This window comes from Poecilia formosa, unplaced genomic scaffold (assembly GCF_000485575.1).
Source record: "Poecilia formosa unplaced genomic scaffold, Poecilia_formosa-5.1.2 Scaffold202, whole genome shotgun sequence".
Classification (NCBI taxonomy): domain Eukaryota; kingdom Metazoa; phylum Chordata; class Actinopteri; order Cyprinodontiformes; family Poeciliidae; genus Poecilia; species Poecilia formosa.
This window is the reverse complement of record NW_006800141.1, coordinates 878,826-897,341: the sequence shown is the minus strand read 5'-3', so window position 1 is coordinate 897,341 and position 18,516 is coordinate 878,826. Positions and strand designations below refer to the sequence as shown.

Sequence of the window (18,516 nt, the reverse complement as noted above, 5' to 3'; positions counted from 1 at the left end):
ATATTAGTGAGAACATGCAAACTTACTGTTTGCAATCAGACTGTAGCAAGTATGGCTTTAAAAATGCAGAAATTTGAACAAGGATGTGGATAAATGTCTGCCATCCATCATTTGTTGTTTCTGGGTAGGGCAGAAGGGTGGGGATTTAAAAATGATGTATAAATATTAATTAAAAAATAATAAATTGGCCAATTTTCCTAAATAGTGTATCTCAATGTAATCTGAATTACTTACGCAACCTTACCACTTCTTATTCACCAGTGAAGTTTCCCGGACAGACTCCAGTTAGTTGTTTTCTGGAGGAAGCTAACCAGCCAATCGTGTGTGGTTGCTAGGTAAAAATAATAAACATTTGGCCAATCAGCATCGCTAAAGTCAATGTCTTTTGGGCGGTCAGAACGATGCCCCCTGTCATAGTAGATGCCCGATAAGTTCTGTGTTGCTATGGTAATAAAGTTGAAAATGGCGACAATGGCAGCAGAGGGAATCTTAAATCCCCACCTTGAATGACAATGCAGATGATTTTACAGGTGGTCGGTAAGCTACAGCTTCCGTCGCTCAGTGTGCTTTATTAGTTTTAGCAACCATATTGCTCTCTTTTTCGTTGTTTAGTTTTTTCTGTTAATCAGCTGCACAACATTGCTGTGTTTTTATGCTTACGATGCTCAGTTAGCATAAGGCTAATGCTACTCTGGATTATTGGTAACATTTCTTTCTTTTAATCGGTAATGTTAATTTTGCCCTTGTTGCCTTGTTTGAGTTTCTTTTCCTATTATAAAGCTAATATGTTGTTGATATCATGACGTTTGCTGGGTCAGATGGCCCTCCTGATGTGGTGTTGTACAGGGAGCCGCCTGTTTGCTGACTCAGATATTTGAGCATATCAATATTTTGTTGAGTGTCTCATTGTCAGATAAATCCAGGTTTTGTTTGGAGTTGTGGTTGCAGCTGAACCTCGTTAAGTCCTTCTACTTTTGGGGTTAAATTATGTGAAGGGCCATAGATATTTCATCCTGTAACAGTGTGTTTTATATCTTTATTTTTTTAAGTAGAAATGCCTCTGGTGTCATTAGTTGATTCTCTTCAGATTTAATTGAGATTAGCCTATTGTTTGTCTAGAGTTAAACTTACATAGTTTGGTGTTTTTCACAGGTTTGAGTCTGACTCAGTGTTAACGGGTAAAAATAAACAGTAACTAATTGCTGTTACTGCATATAAATATAAACAATTTAAAGTTAAATTCTTTATATTTTCCAAGTTACTGAACAGACATTACTTTTAGCTTTTATGTTTTTTCAGCAGCAAAGAAGTGTCACCTTGCTTATGATCATTTGCACCAATATTTAACACATTTACTTATCCACTACTGCAGTTGCTCTGTTGAGGTGCAACGTTAATAAAACTGTGAACTTTGGCATGCCAAAAGCTACAAGAACTAATCCCTGTGAAAAAGTAGCTCTAAAGAACATTTAAAATTCATCAGTAGTTTCCCTACACAGAGAAACATCAAGGACTTAAAGCCATTTTACTATGACATCTCCACTGGAAAAAAACAAAAACAAACAACATTTAATCAATTTACCATTTTTGCTCCAACTTACAACATTGGTTTCAGGCTTGGAGTATTTGTTTGGCATATACTCTGGTAAGAAAGTTGGTATCTGAGACGAAGAAATTAGGACGTGTTTCGTGTTATTTTGGTTTTGCATAAAAACTCAATTTACAGATTCAATAAAAAGAGCAGCAAATGACTTTTGCGTCTTTGCAGCAGTTTTTCTTTCTTTTCCACGATCTGAAAGGATACAGTCAACATAAGGCCTGCTGTTCTTAAGCCAGTCAAGTTTCAAAGATTTGGCATTACTGGAGTCTCAGTCAGTGCAGTTATTTTTAACACAAGTTAACAGTCACTCTATTTAAGTAGTTTTGCAACCTAATTGGACCAAATTATGATGCAGTCTCTGGAGAAAACACTGAATTCTAGTAATTCTGGAGATTCTGTTTATGATGATACAAAATCCTTTGGAAATGGTGTTTTATGACAAAAGTCTAGCTGGTCAAAAACCTCCAGAGACTAAATAGAAAATTCAATCTAATATGTATAAATCTAATCCAAAATGTAATTATTCATGCATCCTGACTAAAAAAGATCAATAATACAGAACTAATTTTGGAAAATTAGATTTTTGTGCAGATGCATGAACAGCTTCTTCTTTTTAGCTCTGCATGGTTAAAGAAGCAGGGCTCATTTCTTTTATGCAAATCATCCTCTTGGTTTATTCCATCATTTTTTTAATTTACTTTTTTGTTGCTTTTCATCAGCAAAAAGCACACCAGTTCAGTTCTGTCCATCTGGTAAAATATCCACATCTCTGGACAGCATTGAACACAGAACTGGCCGTGATGTGAGGCTGATGAAAAGCGGCGTTGTGGCCCACCCGCAGCCTCTTGTGTTCTCCCTGAGTCTCTTACATCTCACTGAGCCCAGAAAGTTAACAGGCCATGGCAGTCATCTGAATAAGAGGGAGGTGCAGCCCAGATTTCCCAGTTAGGCTCTCGCTGTGATGGAGCTGTAAACACTGGGGCATAATTGGGCGACTGGCCGGTGAGCAGCTTGATTTTTATCAGACATTTATTGATGCTCAGAGTGCCGTGAGTTGGAATGGGAAACCATGAACAGACAGGGCCTCTCATAAATCACAGAAACAAGGGAGACATGAAGATTTGCCCATTGACAACTTCAGTGGGGCTGAAAGTGGGGTTGGGATTGGCATGCTGGTTAACTTTATGCTGTTTATGCTTTCAGAGGGACCTGTATTCTTATTGTTATAATGGTTTTATTCCAAATGAAACACTGGTAATTAAATTTGTCAGCATATTTGAATATGTAAGACCAAAGAGTGGCTAGAGCTCCTGTTGCCCCCCTGGTTTGTTTTCACGGTTACCTTTAATTAAAATCGCTGACAAACACTCATAATAATTTCTACTCTGTGTTTGCGAGTTGTTTACTTTCTGCTGCTAGATTTAGACCAACTAAAAGGCTAAAGCTATCTCTAAAAGTGTCACACTATGGCCTCCCTTTAATAAGCTGACCTATAAATCTAGACGTGAGCTCATGACTTTGTGCTTAGATAGATGTAGAGCTTGACTACATAAGAATTAAGAAAAGAATAAAAGAAATTATTTTCTTATTTCATTTTCATACGTCATTTTTAGATGATTAAGGAAAGCAATGCATTTTTTCTTCATGATTTATTTTTCCAACCTCTCGTAACATCTTCCCCACTTGCTTAACAATGCTCCACTAAGATATTCATTGGGTGAGAATAAGATGCATACATTTTGCATGGGAGTTGTTTATGTCATTGTAGTAGAAAGTTGCTGGAAGGGAGACAATATAATAAGCTCAGATTTATTTAAATATTGTAAGACATTGCGTGCGTTGTGTCAAGATAGTTTTCATCCAGTGGCAGTATTCTTACAAAGAATTCATCCCTCTTCAACCTTTTCCCATTTTGTCACATTACATCCGCAAACCTCAGCAAATTTTGTTGGGATTTTACATGACAGATCTTTTTTTTTTTGTTTTGTCTGAAATGTTGCTATTGCAAGAAAGTTGCTGAGTTGTCAATTGTGCGGTGATTATTGTTAACTGCAAACATGCAGCCATAACCTGGTGAGCCAGTCTATCAGTCAAACCTATCTGACAGGAGAGCAGAAGAAGACTGTGGTTGATGTTTAGACCTTTGCTGAGGTAAATAAGATGGGGGTATAAGATCGGCTTCACGTACAAGTATCGGTTGGTCACCGATCTCCCAAAATTACGGAAATCGGCTGGGCTGTGTGCTTTGTGTTGTTCTTCTGGAAGGTGAACCTCCACGCCAGTCTTAAGTCTTTTGGAGTCTTAACAGGATTGTTCTGCATTTAGCTTCATCCATCTTCCTGCCTACCCTGACCAGCTTCTCTATGTTAAAGAAAGCCATCCCCACAACATGAAAGTACTGCCCACATACTTTCCTTTGGGAATAGTGTGTTAAGGGTGGATGTTTGTTTGCAGGCCATACTCAGCATTTTCCACCTAGTTGAGATCCTTTGACCAGATCATCTGACCACGTCCACGTTTGTCATATCTGCTACAGGGCTTGTAGCAGCCTGCTAGAAAAAAAACATTTTATAACTTTGTTTCAAAAATGGCATCATCTTTCCTCCCCTAAATAAAATAAGATTTGTGGAGTGTACGGCAAAACGTTATTACATTCTTTTCCACCTGAGCTGGAGATTCAGTCAATCACTGAAGTTTTTCGGGAATCACCATGGGCCGCTTTGCTGATTCTCTTATTAATGCTCTTTTTGCCTGGCCTGCCAGCTTCGGTAGAAAGCCATGTGTAGCTTTGCAATTGTGGCTAACTCTTCTAATTTTTAGACGTTGGACTGGACAATGAGCCTTTGAATGTTGTTTGGGATCTTGCTTTATAGCCTAACCCTTGCTTCTCTGCAATTTTAACTCTGACCTCTCTGGTGTGGTCCTTGGTCTGCATCCTTCTGTTTTTGAACAAACTTCTGAAGTCTTCATATTAGATGTTATTAATATACTTTTAAAGAAATCACACAAGTGATATCTACTTTCAACATCACATTCTCGATATTAGTGACCCTGGTGATTTAAGTAAGGGCTTAAATCACCCAAGCTTAAGTTTTTTTAACGAGAAAAGCTGATAGGGCGTTTTAGAGCTCCATCAACTTTAAAGATGGTGGAGCTGCCTCTGTTATATCTAGAGGCAGCTGGTTGCACTGAATTGTATTTTGGATGCCAGAATGCCTGACATGCGTACCACATTTCGTATAAGTCTGTAGCAATAAAGATTTTGGTTGTCGGGGCAAAACGTAATGTAATGATAACATTTAGGCCAAGGGGTATATTGAAAGGCACTAGATTAATCCCTACTTTAAGAGAGGACAAGTTCAAGTTGATCTCCTGAACTAGAAGGCTGCACTTTTGTCTGCATTTAAAGTATTTTGTGCAATCTGCTTGCTAATTACAGCGTTGAAACAAAAAACTGTGTAACCAGTTGCAAAACTATTTATTTTATGTAGAGAGAACTTTCACCATTTTGTGTCCAGGCAATGCATCTTCACAAAAAACTTTGCATTTACTTTTGTTCATTTTTAAAATCAATTTCTATAACCTAACCATGACCTACAGCTAACCATTATCAGTACATTGCCTAACCCTAAATCTAACCTAACTCCTGACCCCAAAAACAAACACTTCCTTTATACATGAAGCTTTGGCTTTCGGTCCCAAAGGCGCAGGTCCTCTCAACTTTGAAAAAAACTGACTGTACAAGATGAGAAATGCTAAACACACACGCACTCAAAAGAAACAAGACAGGGAAGTGCATTCATGACATAGTTTATTGTTGTATGACCACATAAGGTCATTTTGTGGTTTGTGGTTTTTTTTTTTTTTTCAGACTGGTTATCTGCCTTCTCAGAAACTTGAGCCAGAGTCTGTTTTCAAGTGATGAAGAAAGAGCAGTAATACAGGGCAAACATGTTGCCTTTCTGCTGCATTTTGCTTAGTCATTTTTTTTTCCATAGGTCTGTATATCCTAGGAAACCCTAAACATCAACACCTCAACAGTGTGACTCTACAATCCCACTGGACATTATTTTCCTGCTTCCCTGTCTGGAAATGAGAGACAAGCAACGAGGAACTTGAAAGGTCTTTGTTGATTGATGGTCAGCCTTTGCTAAAGAAAAATACTTTCCACTCCTCAAGTGGATTGCGTCTCTCTGTTTATTTTTATGTAGCCAGGGTATGAAATCAAGCTTAAGAAAGCTGCGTTTGTCATGTGAGAACTATGCTGGGATTCTTATGTAATAAAATGCTTAAATAGCAGTCTGACTTCATGTGCAACAAGGAACCCCTTGTGAAAACCTTCAGTTGACATAGCAACTAATAGCTGGATTATGCAGCACAAGAAGTAATTCCTTATAAAGTGAAAACATGCGTTTTCCCACCGTGTTACCTGGATTCAAACATTTTGCACGGCTAAGTCACTCGTCAGGTCTGTCCCTGAGGAGACTTTATTGGCCGAGCTATTCCTGGACACTTGTCAGATCCCACTACAACCTCATTTTAGTCACTTTTCATTAGCACTCACATACAAGAACTCACAGAAGCACTCACTGTTGGATCCTTTCTGGCTCACGTTAGTGTGTTGTCAGAGCCAGACGGTCGCTGTGATCGGTACTGCTCTCTTACATGGCCCAGTAATTTCATAAGCCTTTAGTTAATGCTCCTGGTAATGTCACAGCTACTTTTTGCCTTTGCTATCGTGCTTGTCTGACCAGTGATCCAACATAAGCTCAGTGGTCTTTCCTGTAATTTGTTCAGCCATAGACCTGTGTTGGATAAAAGGATGTATTATTTGAGCTTTTCCCTCCTAGGTGAGATCCACTGTGGAAAACCAGATGGCAGCTACACCCATTATAGCGCCAGGTCAAAGCAGGATGAAGTGAGAGTAAGGTTTCACAGAGGAAATGGGACATATACAAGAGGTCAGTGCAGTAAAAATTGAGAATGCAGTGTTCCGGAAAGTAGGAAAATGTATGGAGAGCTTATTTTATAAGAGTAATACTGTTTCTATCAAAGAAATGGCAAAATATTGTAAACTATATCCCCCGTGAGTAACTGGATAACATTTATCCAGTTGCTCATTCTTACTGCCGAGAGCAACCGAGTAGCATCTAACATCCAGAACTTTCAGAATCAAACATTCAACTATCTTTACCAGATTAAATGTCTATCCATGCATACAGGATGACTTCAGCGCACTGGTTTCCGAAGCTGGAAATGGGATCTACACGTCTAAATGATTTTCATATAAAGAATTTCCATCAGGGGAAGTGTTGCTCTGCCGAGGCCATTAATCAACTCTTTCTCGATATGACTGGACACACTCAAGCCTTAACAGCTGTTGGGCTGGGCCTAGTTTCACTGTGAACACACTGCCAGTCAGGCAGCACCCTCTGGGCTCGTACTGCGCATTACAGTGTGTGTGTGCGTGTGTGTGTGTGCGTGCGTGTGTGTGTGAATGGCTGAGAGTCAGGCACACCTGCAAGATGTGGTGAGACTTGCCTCATCAAATCTCTTGAAACCATGCCCTGCAGACACAGAGGAGCACACTGAAAGTTCACTCAGTTGATCAGGAAGTAAGCTATGTGTGTATTTATTTATTTTTGTTGTTTATCAGATGAAGTGCTGCAGACAGTACATTATCGCACGGTTGCAGCTGTGCTGTGATCATGCTTCAGACTTTATTTGAAGTAAACAAAGAAACCATTTGTTAAGGGAACTGTAAATAGTTAAACTTTATAGCCTGGAGATACTTCTTGCAAAACTATTCAAACGTCTGCAGCTTTTTTTTTTTTTTTTTTACATTTTGTTACATTGCAGCCATGTACTTTAATTTGTGTAACTGGAATTGAATGTGAAACACCAGTACAAAGTGGAGCATTTTGGTAAAGGTTACAGGTTTTTCATGCCTTTTATTTATTTATTTTATTTAGATTAAATACCAAAAGTATGGAGCACATTTTTTATTTATCCCCCATAGATTAATACTCTGTAGAACTATTTTTCTCCGCAGTTACAGATGGAAATCATTTAACATAGTGTGTTTAATGTATTTTCCAGCTTTGCACGTAAGGATTCCAAAAGACAGACAATTCTTTTTTTATAAATTAGCACAGCATCAGTCAGACTAGATGCAGTTTCTGTAAATACCAGTTCTCAAGTCAACAGGATTATCAAATACATGTAGATCTGGACTTTCACTTGGTCATTTTAAGATGCTGAAAGTGTTTGACATGGACCATTTCGATGCATGTGCATTGGTCAAAGCCAAAAAGTTAAAGTCTTATCTGAACAGAGACGTAAATATTTACACAAGCAAATGGAAGTTAAAGTTTGTGCTTTTTAATTCAATCAAAATATGGAAACATTCAAACAGCATGAACACTTTTACACCGTACAGGCTAACACAAAGCCGCTTTTGAATTCACTGAGGCTCACATTGTACATTATGTGAGCAGATTTACAGTTCATAAGTCAGAACACCAAAGCTCAAAGGCTTTTCCTTAGAGGAGGAGAGATGAACCCCTCTGTGTCCCTTTCTTACTTGAATTCAAAATCCTATTTTGCTTGACTGAGCTAAGAGAGAGCATTGACCACAGTGCCACAGGCAGAAAGTCGAGGTTTGTGAGTATACACACTTCACATGACATGTCACATTCATATCTTGCTTTCATCCGACTCTTTCACCTGCTGTTGTTCTCAGCAGCATGACCGTTTTCATTTCCCTTTTTTTATTTATTCTCGATTTAGGAATTAGGGATGGGTGGACTCTTGTTCTGTCATTATGCAACGTGTCTCCACCTTTCCTGCAACATATCCTGGTGTTGCAAGGTCTTCATGTCAGGTAATGTAACGCAGTAGGGGAAGTTTATTTCTAACTACTTCCATAGAGAACTTTTGTGCTTGAAAATATAAGATTCGTCATGAATTTGCTTGAGCTTTCTGCCTTTCTGGCTGATGTCACCCCGTGCTTGTTATGTGGGGAAAGTATGGCGACCGCAAGAATCCAGCACCATGCAGGAAACATAACCATAGACAGAGGGCCCATTCTTACACAAAGTGGGCAGGGACCAAAACACACACACTCACAGAAAGAGGAGGGGGAGGAGGAGGAGGAGTACGGAAAACACGGGTAGAGAGAGAGCAAAACAGGAACAGAAAGTGAAGACTTGTCAAGATGTTTGGGTAAGAGGTTCCAGGACTGAACAGAACACAGCAGAAGCCAGATGCTAAACTGAAAGGAGCAAAAGTCTGAGCAGCTGACTGGATTAGACAAGAGGGGTGACCTGACCTGCTGCCACAGAAGCGCCTGCGGGGTAAGGTGCTGCTTTTAAGCACTTCTTGAATGCCCATAGCTTCTCTAAAGTAGTTCTAAGTGATGTATTTGAGTTTGTGAGACGACTTTACAGAAAGCTGACGTTTCTAACTCCAGACTCCGTTAAAAAAACAAAAAAACAACAGTTGTTTTGACTGTGGTTAGACGCAGCAGGATGTCTGACAGGTTGCATCAATGCGCTGATGAGTTTTTTCCTGCCTTTGAATTCTCCAGAATGTCAGTAACAGAGCCTTTTGGGCTTTTTAAACAAAAGCTCCCAATAATGTGTAGCTTGAACTGAAATGCTTAACTTTCAGTGCTTGAGTGTATATTTAGCTATTTCAAAGAATGACAGCTTCCTTTACTTCTCACTTCACGAATGTCCTCAGACTCACTCATTTCACTCAGTTAGGATCGAGATCACGCAAGCCGGAAGTGTAATGGTTCTGCTTAATATTACTTCAGAATACCTGAGAAAAATGATTTTTTTTTTTTTGTCGACTCATGTCCTCTGGAACAAAATACTTTCTTTTGCAGTTGACTTGAAATTAAATGTTCACATACGTAGACCTTATAAAAATATGCGTAGATCAAACTAACATCTTCATGCAGAATTACTAAAATTACTTTTAGTTGCTAAATACCAGATACATCTTTTTTTTTAATTTTTAAATTTTTATTTTTTTTACTTTCCACAAATGTAGAAGCCCTTTAGTATTTGGAAGGACTGTTAAAAATAGTTTGCACTAATTTTGACTCAACTCCTCCTCACAGGACTGGTGTGAGTCAGGTTTGTAGGCGGTCTTGCTTGTACACACCTTTTCAACTTTAACCACAATGAGTGACACTATAGGCTTGAGGCTTTGTGACTGATTTGGTTGAAGAAGAAATGTTGCTGTAATATTCCCAGGTGTTGTTCTTTCCTTTTGAAAGGCGAGCTTCTATTTTGGGAAGCTCACCTGTCCCTCCTGCAAAACACCCCTTTTGGGGTGATCGTGCAGCCCCGATTCTTTCTCTGTTGGATGGGTGTCCTTAATGTCTTTTGGAGACATTACTCCAAAATCTTTATGTTGCTTTTGAAGTGATGTTTTCTTCCTCTCCGGGTGTAGACGGGACTTGTGCTCTTGTGAATAATGACACTATGCAACAAGGTTCAGAATCTCATAAAAATCATTCCGTCACGTCATTGGCTTTTCTGATTTGTTTAAGCATATAGTAATTTTAGGATGTGTAATGTGGCAAATTTGAAGAAAGAAAGAAATGATTACAATTACATTGGTAATATATAGAATTATGGTAATCCTATGTGACGGCAAACAGGCTAGGTTTTATTGGCTATAATGTCAAACAGTGAGAACAGTTCCTAAATTAAAGAGCAAAATGTCCAAGCCCTCCGTACTTATCGATGGTGAATAAAGAGGGATCTGCTCTGACTGTGTGCTCAAGGGCAAATCATTAAAGATTCCTGCGATGCCTTCTGTTGCTGCTCTGCCTTGTAGGTCACACATGCTCCCTAAAAAGCAGCGGAGGGCCATTTCGGTGCAATCAAAACATTCTTCTCAGCCCCTTCCTGGCTTTGTGTGCCTCAGAAATGGTCTTTTCCTGTGTATCAGTTGCTCAAGGAGAGCACGGTGTCATGAGAAAGTGAAGAGGCCACTTAAAGTCAAGAAAGGCATCTTGGCAAGATAACTGGAAAGACATGATGTGATATGGTTAAAGGCCAGAGTTGACTTTCAAGTCTGAATGTTTTGCTTAAATTTGTGCTTCCATAACGTCACAAAATAAAACCTCGGATAAGACTGTCATTCTCACTGCCAGTGGCCTTGGTTATCTAAGTCCAAGCATGAAACAATGTAAGCAGTTTTAAAATAAAAAGTCTAACTGTGTATACAGCACAACGATTGTTATCTTGTCGTAGAAACAAATTGAAAAAGTAGGTTCAGATTGAACTATCGGTTTTCTTTTAATCTTCTGATTGTCCTAACAGCGTTGGTGTAGTGGTCTTTTTTTTTTTTTTCTGGTAAAGAACTGAAGACTTATTCATTCCATTCTCTGACTTTACCCAATGATTCATTATTTGCTGTCTTTGTTACGTGACCAGACTAAACCAACACCTCCCCTAATTTGTGGCTTCGTCTCTCCCACGAACACACGGCTCTGTGAATTTGACTTGTCATGTTTTTAATGTGAGTAAGGTTCAATGCACACAAATGTGCTGCAGTTCTATAAGACCCATCACAACATGTACCAGCAGCCAATTATCTTAAAAGATGAAGCAAAGACAACAGCAGCCCCCACGTGTAGGGAATTTTATACGTCCAGAATTAGCACAAGTTTTTTTTCTTTTTTTTTTTTCTTCTTCCCATCCACTGCTGTTATTAGTAAGTTGAGTTCATAAGACAAAAAAATTCCAGAATGACATAGGTTTTTAGTTTAAGGTTTATAGTACAGTACTTTAAGTCTGTGGAAATTAGGTGTCAGCATAATACGATAAAAGGAAGTGCTGATTTGGTTTTTCTGATGCATTTCTCAGAAATGGTGAAACTGTGTGTGAGCTGTGAATTACCTTTAGTTGTGAAATTATACATCGATTTAACCATGGCAACAGAAGATGAATATGGCTGGATAAACTGATGGGAAAACAAAGAGAAATACAATCCTAAAGGACGCTTTTGATCCAAACTTATGGATTCTCGTTAAACTTTCACACCAATGTGATTTGAAACTCTGGCAAAATGAAAGACGAGTTGATCACGAGGCTTTTTTTTAAAGGGTGAAACTAAGTTTTGTCTCAAATTTGGAAGTCAAGGTACAAGAATCTGGATGAAGTGTGATAGTCTGAATCCAGTTTTCTTGAGAGTAAATGATAATTTTCCACAGCTAATAATGATATGGGAATCCAAGTCATATGTTGCCTTTGTTTCAAAGTTCCTTAAAGGGGAACTCGCCCCTTTTTCAGTCAGTGCACTCATCTAGACACACAAACCTAATTTCATGGCAAACATGAATGTGCACATAATATCACATGTGCACATTCATGTGATATTATGAAATACTTAGAAATGTGTTTGTTTGATTCTAAATAAGATGACGCTCCAAAATAACTGCAACCCAACTATTGTCTTTTCTTGAGATCTCCGCTTGTGTATTTAGACACTTTAAGTGAGCGACTTCCTGTTGAGCACATGAACTCGGGTTTGTGGGGGAAGGTTAGTGGCTCTCTGCGGATAAACGTATTTCACACATGAGGCGTAATGCACGTTGACAGCAAAGCCAAATCTATTTGCTCTCCTCTTGCAGGTGCATCATCGCCTCTCTCCCTCTCTATCTCTCTCTCTCTCTATCAGGAGCAAGGTAATGTGAGGTGAAAATCTTCTGCCCTTCCTGCAGCCAGAATGCAAATAGTATTGAAAGCGACGGAGCATCTAAAAGAGAACACTTGAGTGAAATGGTGTTTGAAACTACTTAAAAAAAAACAATTTAAACAAAAGATGTTGCCTCAAGGGGTTCAGACTCAAACCGCTTCATTACAAAGAGGAGCAGTTTGGTTTCTGTGCCGAGTTTAATTTTGCACATCCGAAGCAGAAAGTTCTTTTTTGAAGAGCTGCTTAATAAGTTAAACAGGTCAAATGGAAGCAACGTGTTTCGAGGGCAGATTTCACTCCTCCGCTGCGACGGGAGCCATTAGTGTTGTACGGTTGAGGAAAAGAACTCACTCCTTCGCAGATTTATTCTGCCTTTTTGTTCACATTTAAAGCAAACGTTTCGGATCATCAGATGAGTTTTAAAGTCAGTCAGTGATATTCTGATTAAAGCTAAAAATTAGGCTTTGGAAGTTTAATTAAATGTTTTACGGGGGTGGGGAGAGACATCCAAACCTGTGTGGGGAAAAAAAAATCCCCCCTAAACTTAATACGTAGTTGTGAAGCTCTTTGCAGAAACAACGTCCGTCACTCATTTGCAATGACTGGCAGAGAGTCTTTTTTTGTGAAGAAATTTCAGACCACTCTGTGTTGCCAAATTGTTTTAATTCAGCCGGACAGGTCGGTTCTTAAAAATGAATGTCTTATGTGATGAAGCCACATTATCTAAATCAAATTAACAGTAAGTCCAGATTTCAAGTAGATTAGTTTTAAGCCTTAATTTAGAGTTGCCTTTGATTAGTAAGTGAAACATCAATCAACGTACTTCATGTGTATTTGCTTGATGATTTTTCATTAGGAGGTTTGACGTGGAAATGTGCTATACAAATAAACTTGACTATAACTAGTCAAAGATTTTGGAATGGACATTCTGGTGTGCTTTGGGTTGTGATCCTGCTTAATACCTTAGTATAAGATCACAGACCTGATATTCTTCAACAAGATTTGGTGCTAGCAAGAGAAAAAAAAAAGAAAAGGTTCCACTTCCAAGTTGTCCAAGTCCTTCAGTAGAAGATCAACCTCAGACCATCAAACACCGTCTCTGGGTTTTGATTAGATGCTCTTTTTCTCAGGTCATCTGTTTTTGTTTTTTTTCCAAAATTTTCCATTTCTGGCTTGTAAAAGTTTTGTCTCTTCTCTTTTGTCTTATATTAGAACGAGCTTTATCTCAGGAAAGTTCCCCACTTTTGGTGTTAGTAGATGTTTCTCATCTGATGTTGCATTTGGATGCACCAGGACATCACATCTTTCTTTTTGGGATGTTTTGTCACTTCATGCTTCAAACAGACTGGTTTCTTGATTTTACAGCTTTTACAGTAATCAGACCGCAGTTTGGCCAGTGAATCTGAACCAATCAAACGTGTTAAATCACACTTTTAAACATAAGCAAATATATTTTTATATAGGGAAATTATTTTTTTTTCTTTGATTAAGCATAATCATAAATTGGAGGGTATTTTAAATACTTGTGAGACAAAAAAAAAAGGTCAAACAAGAAATCTGTAACAAAGCAAAACAATTTTACAGCACTATACGTCCAGAAAAGTCTACTTTAACAAGTCTCACTCTGGCCTTTCTGCCCTCTCTTTCCTAGTTTCCTCTGACACTCTGTCACACTCTCCATCTCAGCGGGACTCTTTGGAAGATTGGTTACCTCTGTCTCCCTCTCGCCTTCCTTCAGACGCAATCTCCCCTCGATTTTGTCCTCCCTTTTTTCCGCCTTGCCTCCGTCTTCTCTCAGCGGGACCCTTGAAGGGATCTGTCCTGAATCCTGAATGACTTCTCTGCAAATTTAATGAAAGAAAAGCTGAACAGAAAAAACGATATTCTAAGCTGACATTGACAAGAGGAAGGGGAGCAGGAGTGGAGATGTTTCAAGGCAGAAAGATGGATTGGAGTCAGGGAGAGCCAAAGAGGGTAGAAAGATAAGCCCCGTCTGCCTGAAAGCAAATTTCTGTCTGTGTTAATTTGACTTTTCTTCTGTTTGTTTCGCAGCCTCAACAATTCAGCAGCGTGACAAAACGAAACCGCAAGCTAAAGGGCAAGAGGGCTTGAGAAAACAATTAGAGGAATGCTGACCTGCATAAACAAACTCAGCTTAAGATTTTTTTTTTACCCCCCCTCCAGATTAAATCACAACAACAAGGCAATTTCAAGAAAAGACACTCCTACAAGCAAGCAGTGTTTTGGTCCTTATAAGAGCAAAACAGACGCGTTCTAACAGCATCCGTAAGGTGAACGTCCAAAGAGGAACAGAACAGCACAAGTTTGGACAGGTTCGTCACATAGAGCAGTGCCTCGGGGTAACTATCTCATCTGGGATCTTCACGAAGAATGAGGAGCATGTGAAGTTCATTGTCAAGTCACTGGAAATCTTTGTGCTGATGGCTGATGAACTGACTTGTGCTCAGAGAGCTACATGAGATATCAATCAGCTTTTAATGTTGAAGCTACTCACTCGGATGAGTGGCGCAAGTCGGTTATTTCGGTGTGCTGGCAGCGTTTCTTTTTCATCGCAGTATAGACCTCTAAGTCTCTGTAAAGCTTATTAAAACGTTTCTGGGAGTCCGACTCAAGCAACTGAGCTCCGCAGGCCAAACGTTATGGAAGGGAAGTTTCAGAGTGTCCAGGATTTTTTCAGCTGGCTGTGGACCTTGGCTGTGGACAAACACAACCAGGGGGTCTACAACACCGTCTGCCTGGTCATCCTGCTGACGCTTCCTCTGCTGGTCATCCTCACCGCTGTGGTGGTGTGCTGCCACTGCTGCTGCTGTCGCCATGATGGCAGCTGCTGCTGCTGCTGCTGTGGTGGCTCTTCGAGGTCGGCAGGGAAAAAGAAAAAGAGTTCCTCCAACAGCGAGGACTTGTGGATATCCGTAAAGACTGGACCGACGACTCCTGATCGGGTCGCTATGGGAATGGTGTGAGGATTACGTCTGTTCAGGATTACCGCACTGGTGCCGATCAGTAGTTGAAAACTCAGACTTGTTTGGGATGTGGATATCGTTCAAATAAAAAAGAACTTCATATTGTCGTGGGCATACACACGGCTGAGACGAGTTTGTTTTTGTATATAAATACTTGTCACTTTGTATTCACATGATGCTGTGTGTTCTGGTTTTATGACAGTGTTTACAACATTTTTATGAGCTTTTTTTAGTGCGTGGTACATAAAAAAGAAATATGCAGACTGAAAAAATATATATATATATATATATATATATATATATGAATGCAAGTGTGTCTGTGCAGCGTGTGTGTGTGTCAGGTAGAGAGGCGTAGAGTTATTGGGAGAACTTAGTTCTTAGAGCTCCCATGTGAAATTCAATGCATCCATATTTGGGAGAGGGAGCAAAGGAAAAGTCGGCTCACTGCTCAAACAGCTGTACTAGCACCCACTTTTCAGAGTGCAGACTGAGAAAAACAGCAGAGATATCCCAAATGAGCCCTTATTTTATTACTTTTTAAAAACAATTGAGTATTGTTTAATAAAAGATATGTTTGTCCATACGTTGGAATCATTAGGGTTCTCACATTAACGGAAGATGAAGAATAGAGGCAGTTTGTTATGCAAGAAAACAAATTGAAATAATTTGCTTTTAGAAACTCACTATATACAGTGTGTGTATTATGGCTCTTTTTGGATTTGAAGCTCTGGAAAAGTAAAATGTCATTTCAAGCTAATATGTCAAGATATAGAAAAATAATTAATCACCAGTTTGGGTTTTTGAACGATGCTGTGCGTTTCAGTGCACTGCAACTTAACGTCTGCAAATGCAAGACACTGCCTTCAGTGCAGAAATGAAATAAAAAAAAATAATAATTGAGTTTGATGTCAGGTTAAGGGCACTATACAGATAAACCAGTTGCTCTTGCATAGAAAACCTTACAGAAGCACTTTGGAATTTAGACAGCTACTAGGCATTATGACCACACTTATGTCTGTTATGTATATATATGGACATTCAGAATATAGTTTTATTAAAATTGCTAAGCAATCTTTTGTTTTACTACTTTCCCGAGTTCCCTCAACTCTTGTGTGTTTATATATAGACAAACATGTAAACAAGTTTTATGACCAATTAATTTTGTTACATTTCTGAAATACAGAAAATTGAAACTTTATTGAAATTGTATAAGATTTTGCCACAATTTTTTGTTTTTTTAATTATTGTAGCAACTTCTTCAAAGGCTAATTAAGCAGAAGTCTGTCTGCAGCGTCATCATCTTTATTCATTAGCTTACTCCGACACCAAGTTGGAGGCCGGCTCCTCTCATTACAGCTCACACAGACAATATCCCATGTGGAGAGCAGAGATGTCTCTTCTGCTTAATTTTTGCTGTATACAAAAATCCTGTAAAAAAATAAATGAATTAATTTAATCCTTAGTACGAATGTATAATGTCCAGTGAAAATCAGTGCATACGGCATCTTTAGTTTGTGTTTGTCAGAGAAAATGTGTTTTGAAGTTTGCAGAGTCAGTTTGCATGATTTGCATCCTTACCGTGGGAGACTTTTTGAGGCAGACTTGCGATGATCACAGACAAGCTGTTCTGTTTCCTGTATTAGTGTCGATATCAGAGCAACGTCTTTTTTTCTATCTTTTCTGTTTGCACACGGCTTATTTCACGTCAGTATTCAGTTACAGGCAATAACAAAGCCAAATGCCATAAATGTTTGCGTCTCAAGTTATTCATACATGAATAGCAATAGTTTTACTTGTTATACATATTCCATTTAAGTTGCAACCTATCACAAGTGTCTGCTTATGATTGTGTATTTTTAAAGTCCCTCTGAAATGAATGTCCATTAAAGTTTACAGGTTACATTTATAGCATCACCTGCTAATAACAATGAGGGACGATATATAAAATGAATCACCGTTAAATTTTCTTTTCTTTTTCACTTGATCAGACAAAATGGACCTATAAAGATGGTTTTATGTCATTATCTGCTAAGAATGCCCGTTTAATTTTCTGAGGGCTAATGAGTTTTGACATGTTTTCGTCCAGTCTAAACACGCAAGACATGTTTTGTTTGTTTGTTTAAACAATGCTGACTTTATTGGTTTTCTTTTAATTATACACTTGGGTAGATTTTATTGTTGTTCTGAATCCATAATTTATCGAGGCTTGTACAACGATCCAGCACGAAGTGGAAGCAGACAGGAAGAAATATAATTTTCTCAGTTTCTGCTCAACCCTAAGGAGCGGGATATTAAAGTTTGAACACAAAGCAGTCGTGGTTGGGTCTACGCTGATGTCTCCATACTGACAGCTTAGACAATATTAAGAAAAAAATAGATCTATGTATGTCATGGAAAGTAAAGCTCAAGATCATTTTTACCAAGTGAAGATTTCCTAACATTCACAGCAATAATCAAAACTAAAATTTGATTACTTAACAGCTCTGCCTGGTTATTCTTATAAAATATAACTCTGTTTTGCAGGATGCCGGTTTTTGCTGCAAGCAGGAAGTGAACTGCTCCTTTGAACAAATCGGGTATGTTGCTTACGGATCTGTTGTGGATATTTGCTGTTGTCACTAGAAACAACACCTGAAACAAAATTTAAGACATTAATTTATTTCTCTGTTCTCAATAGTATAATTTTATATCTTATTAATGGTATTTTTTACCTTCAAAGTGACAAGGAGTTGGGGGCATCCAGTGGATCGAATGCACCATTTTTAATAACTTCTCTTTCAAAGCTAGTTTTGCTCTAAAGGATGTCCAAACAGGAATTCTTCATAAAACACATAGCAATTACCTAATTGCCAAAAGTGAAAAATTTCCTTCTTGCAGGCTTCTGCTGCTTCATACTGTTGTCATTCTTAGAATTAGGTTACACACTCAGTTATTTTATTGACCTGTTTGGCAAAACATTTGATGAACCAAATATAAGTTGGATCCTGGATAAGATGATGTCAATGTCAACTTAGGTGTCTTTGTTCTTTTTTTTAAAAAACCCTTCAATCTAGTCGATTTTATATCTTCATCCAGTTTTTGAAAAATCATTTAAAATTACGTATCTTTCATTAGAGGTTTATACTAGAACAGAAGAACAGGCAATAAGCAGCAAATAGTTTATGTAATTTTATTATTTATTTTATTTTTTTTACATATTTGTTAAAGCTGTCA

General features: G+C 38.5%; 1 protein-coding gene and 1 long non-coding RNA gene across 8 annotated transcripts; one reads left to right on the top strand and one right to left on the bottom strand.

The window, feature by feature from the left end:
* Positions 1-400: 400 nt before the first annotated feature.
* kiaa0040 (KIAA0040 ortholog) lies at positions 401-16,742 on the top strand. Of its 7 annotated transcripts, none has more exons than XM_007567017.2 (2): positions 401-537; positions 14,504-16,742. In XM_007567017.2, exon 2 carries the CDS (start codon positions 14,980-14,982, stop codon positions 15,301-15,303), a length of 324 nt encoding a protein of 107 aa, XP_007567079.1. In that variant the 5' UTR covers positions 401-537; positions 14,504-14,979; the 3' UTR covers positions 15,304-16,742. The 7 variants fall into 7 exon arrangements, with proteins under 7 accessions (XP_007567079.1, XP_016534612.1, XP_016534614.1 ...); XM_016679126.1 differs by having other exon boundaries at positions 403-537; positions 14,372-16,742; XM_016679128.1 differs by lacking the exon at positions 401-537 and adding an exon at positions 6,449-6,561.
* LOC107838034 (uncharacterized) lies at positions 9,660-11,419 on the bottom strand. Its single transcript, XR_001664093.1, has 2 exons — positions 11,187-11,419; positions 9,660-9,913 (listed from the first exon to the last, which is right to left on the bottom strand). It is a non-coding gene; the product is annotated as an uncharacterized LOC107838034 (long non-coding RNA).
* Positions 16,743-18,516: the final 1,774 nt, after the last annotated feature.

Coding starts and splice junctions, on each gene's coding strand:
- kiaa0040 (XM_007567017.2), top strand. CDS start 14,980: ATGGAAGGGAAGTTTCAGAGTGTCCAGGATTTTTTCAGCTGGCTGTGG.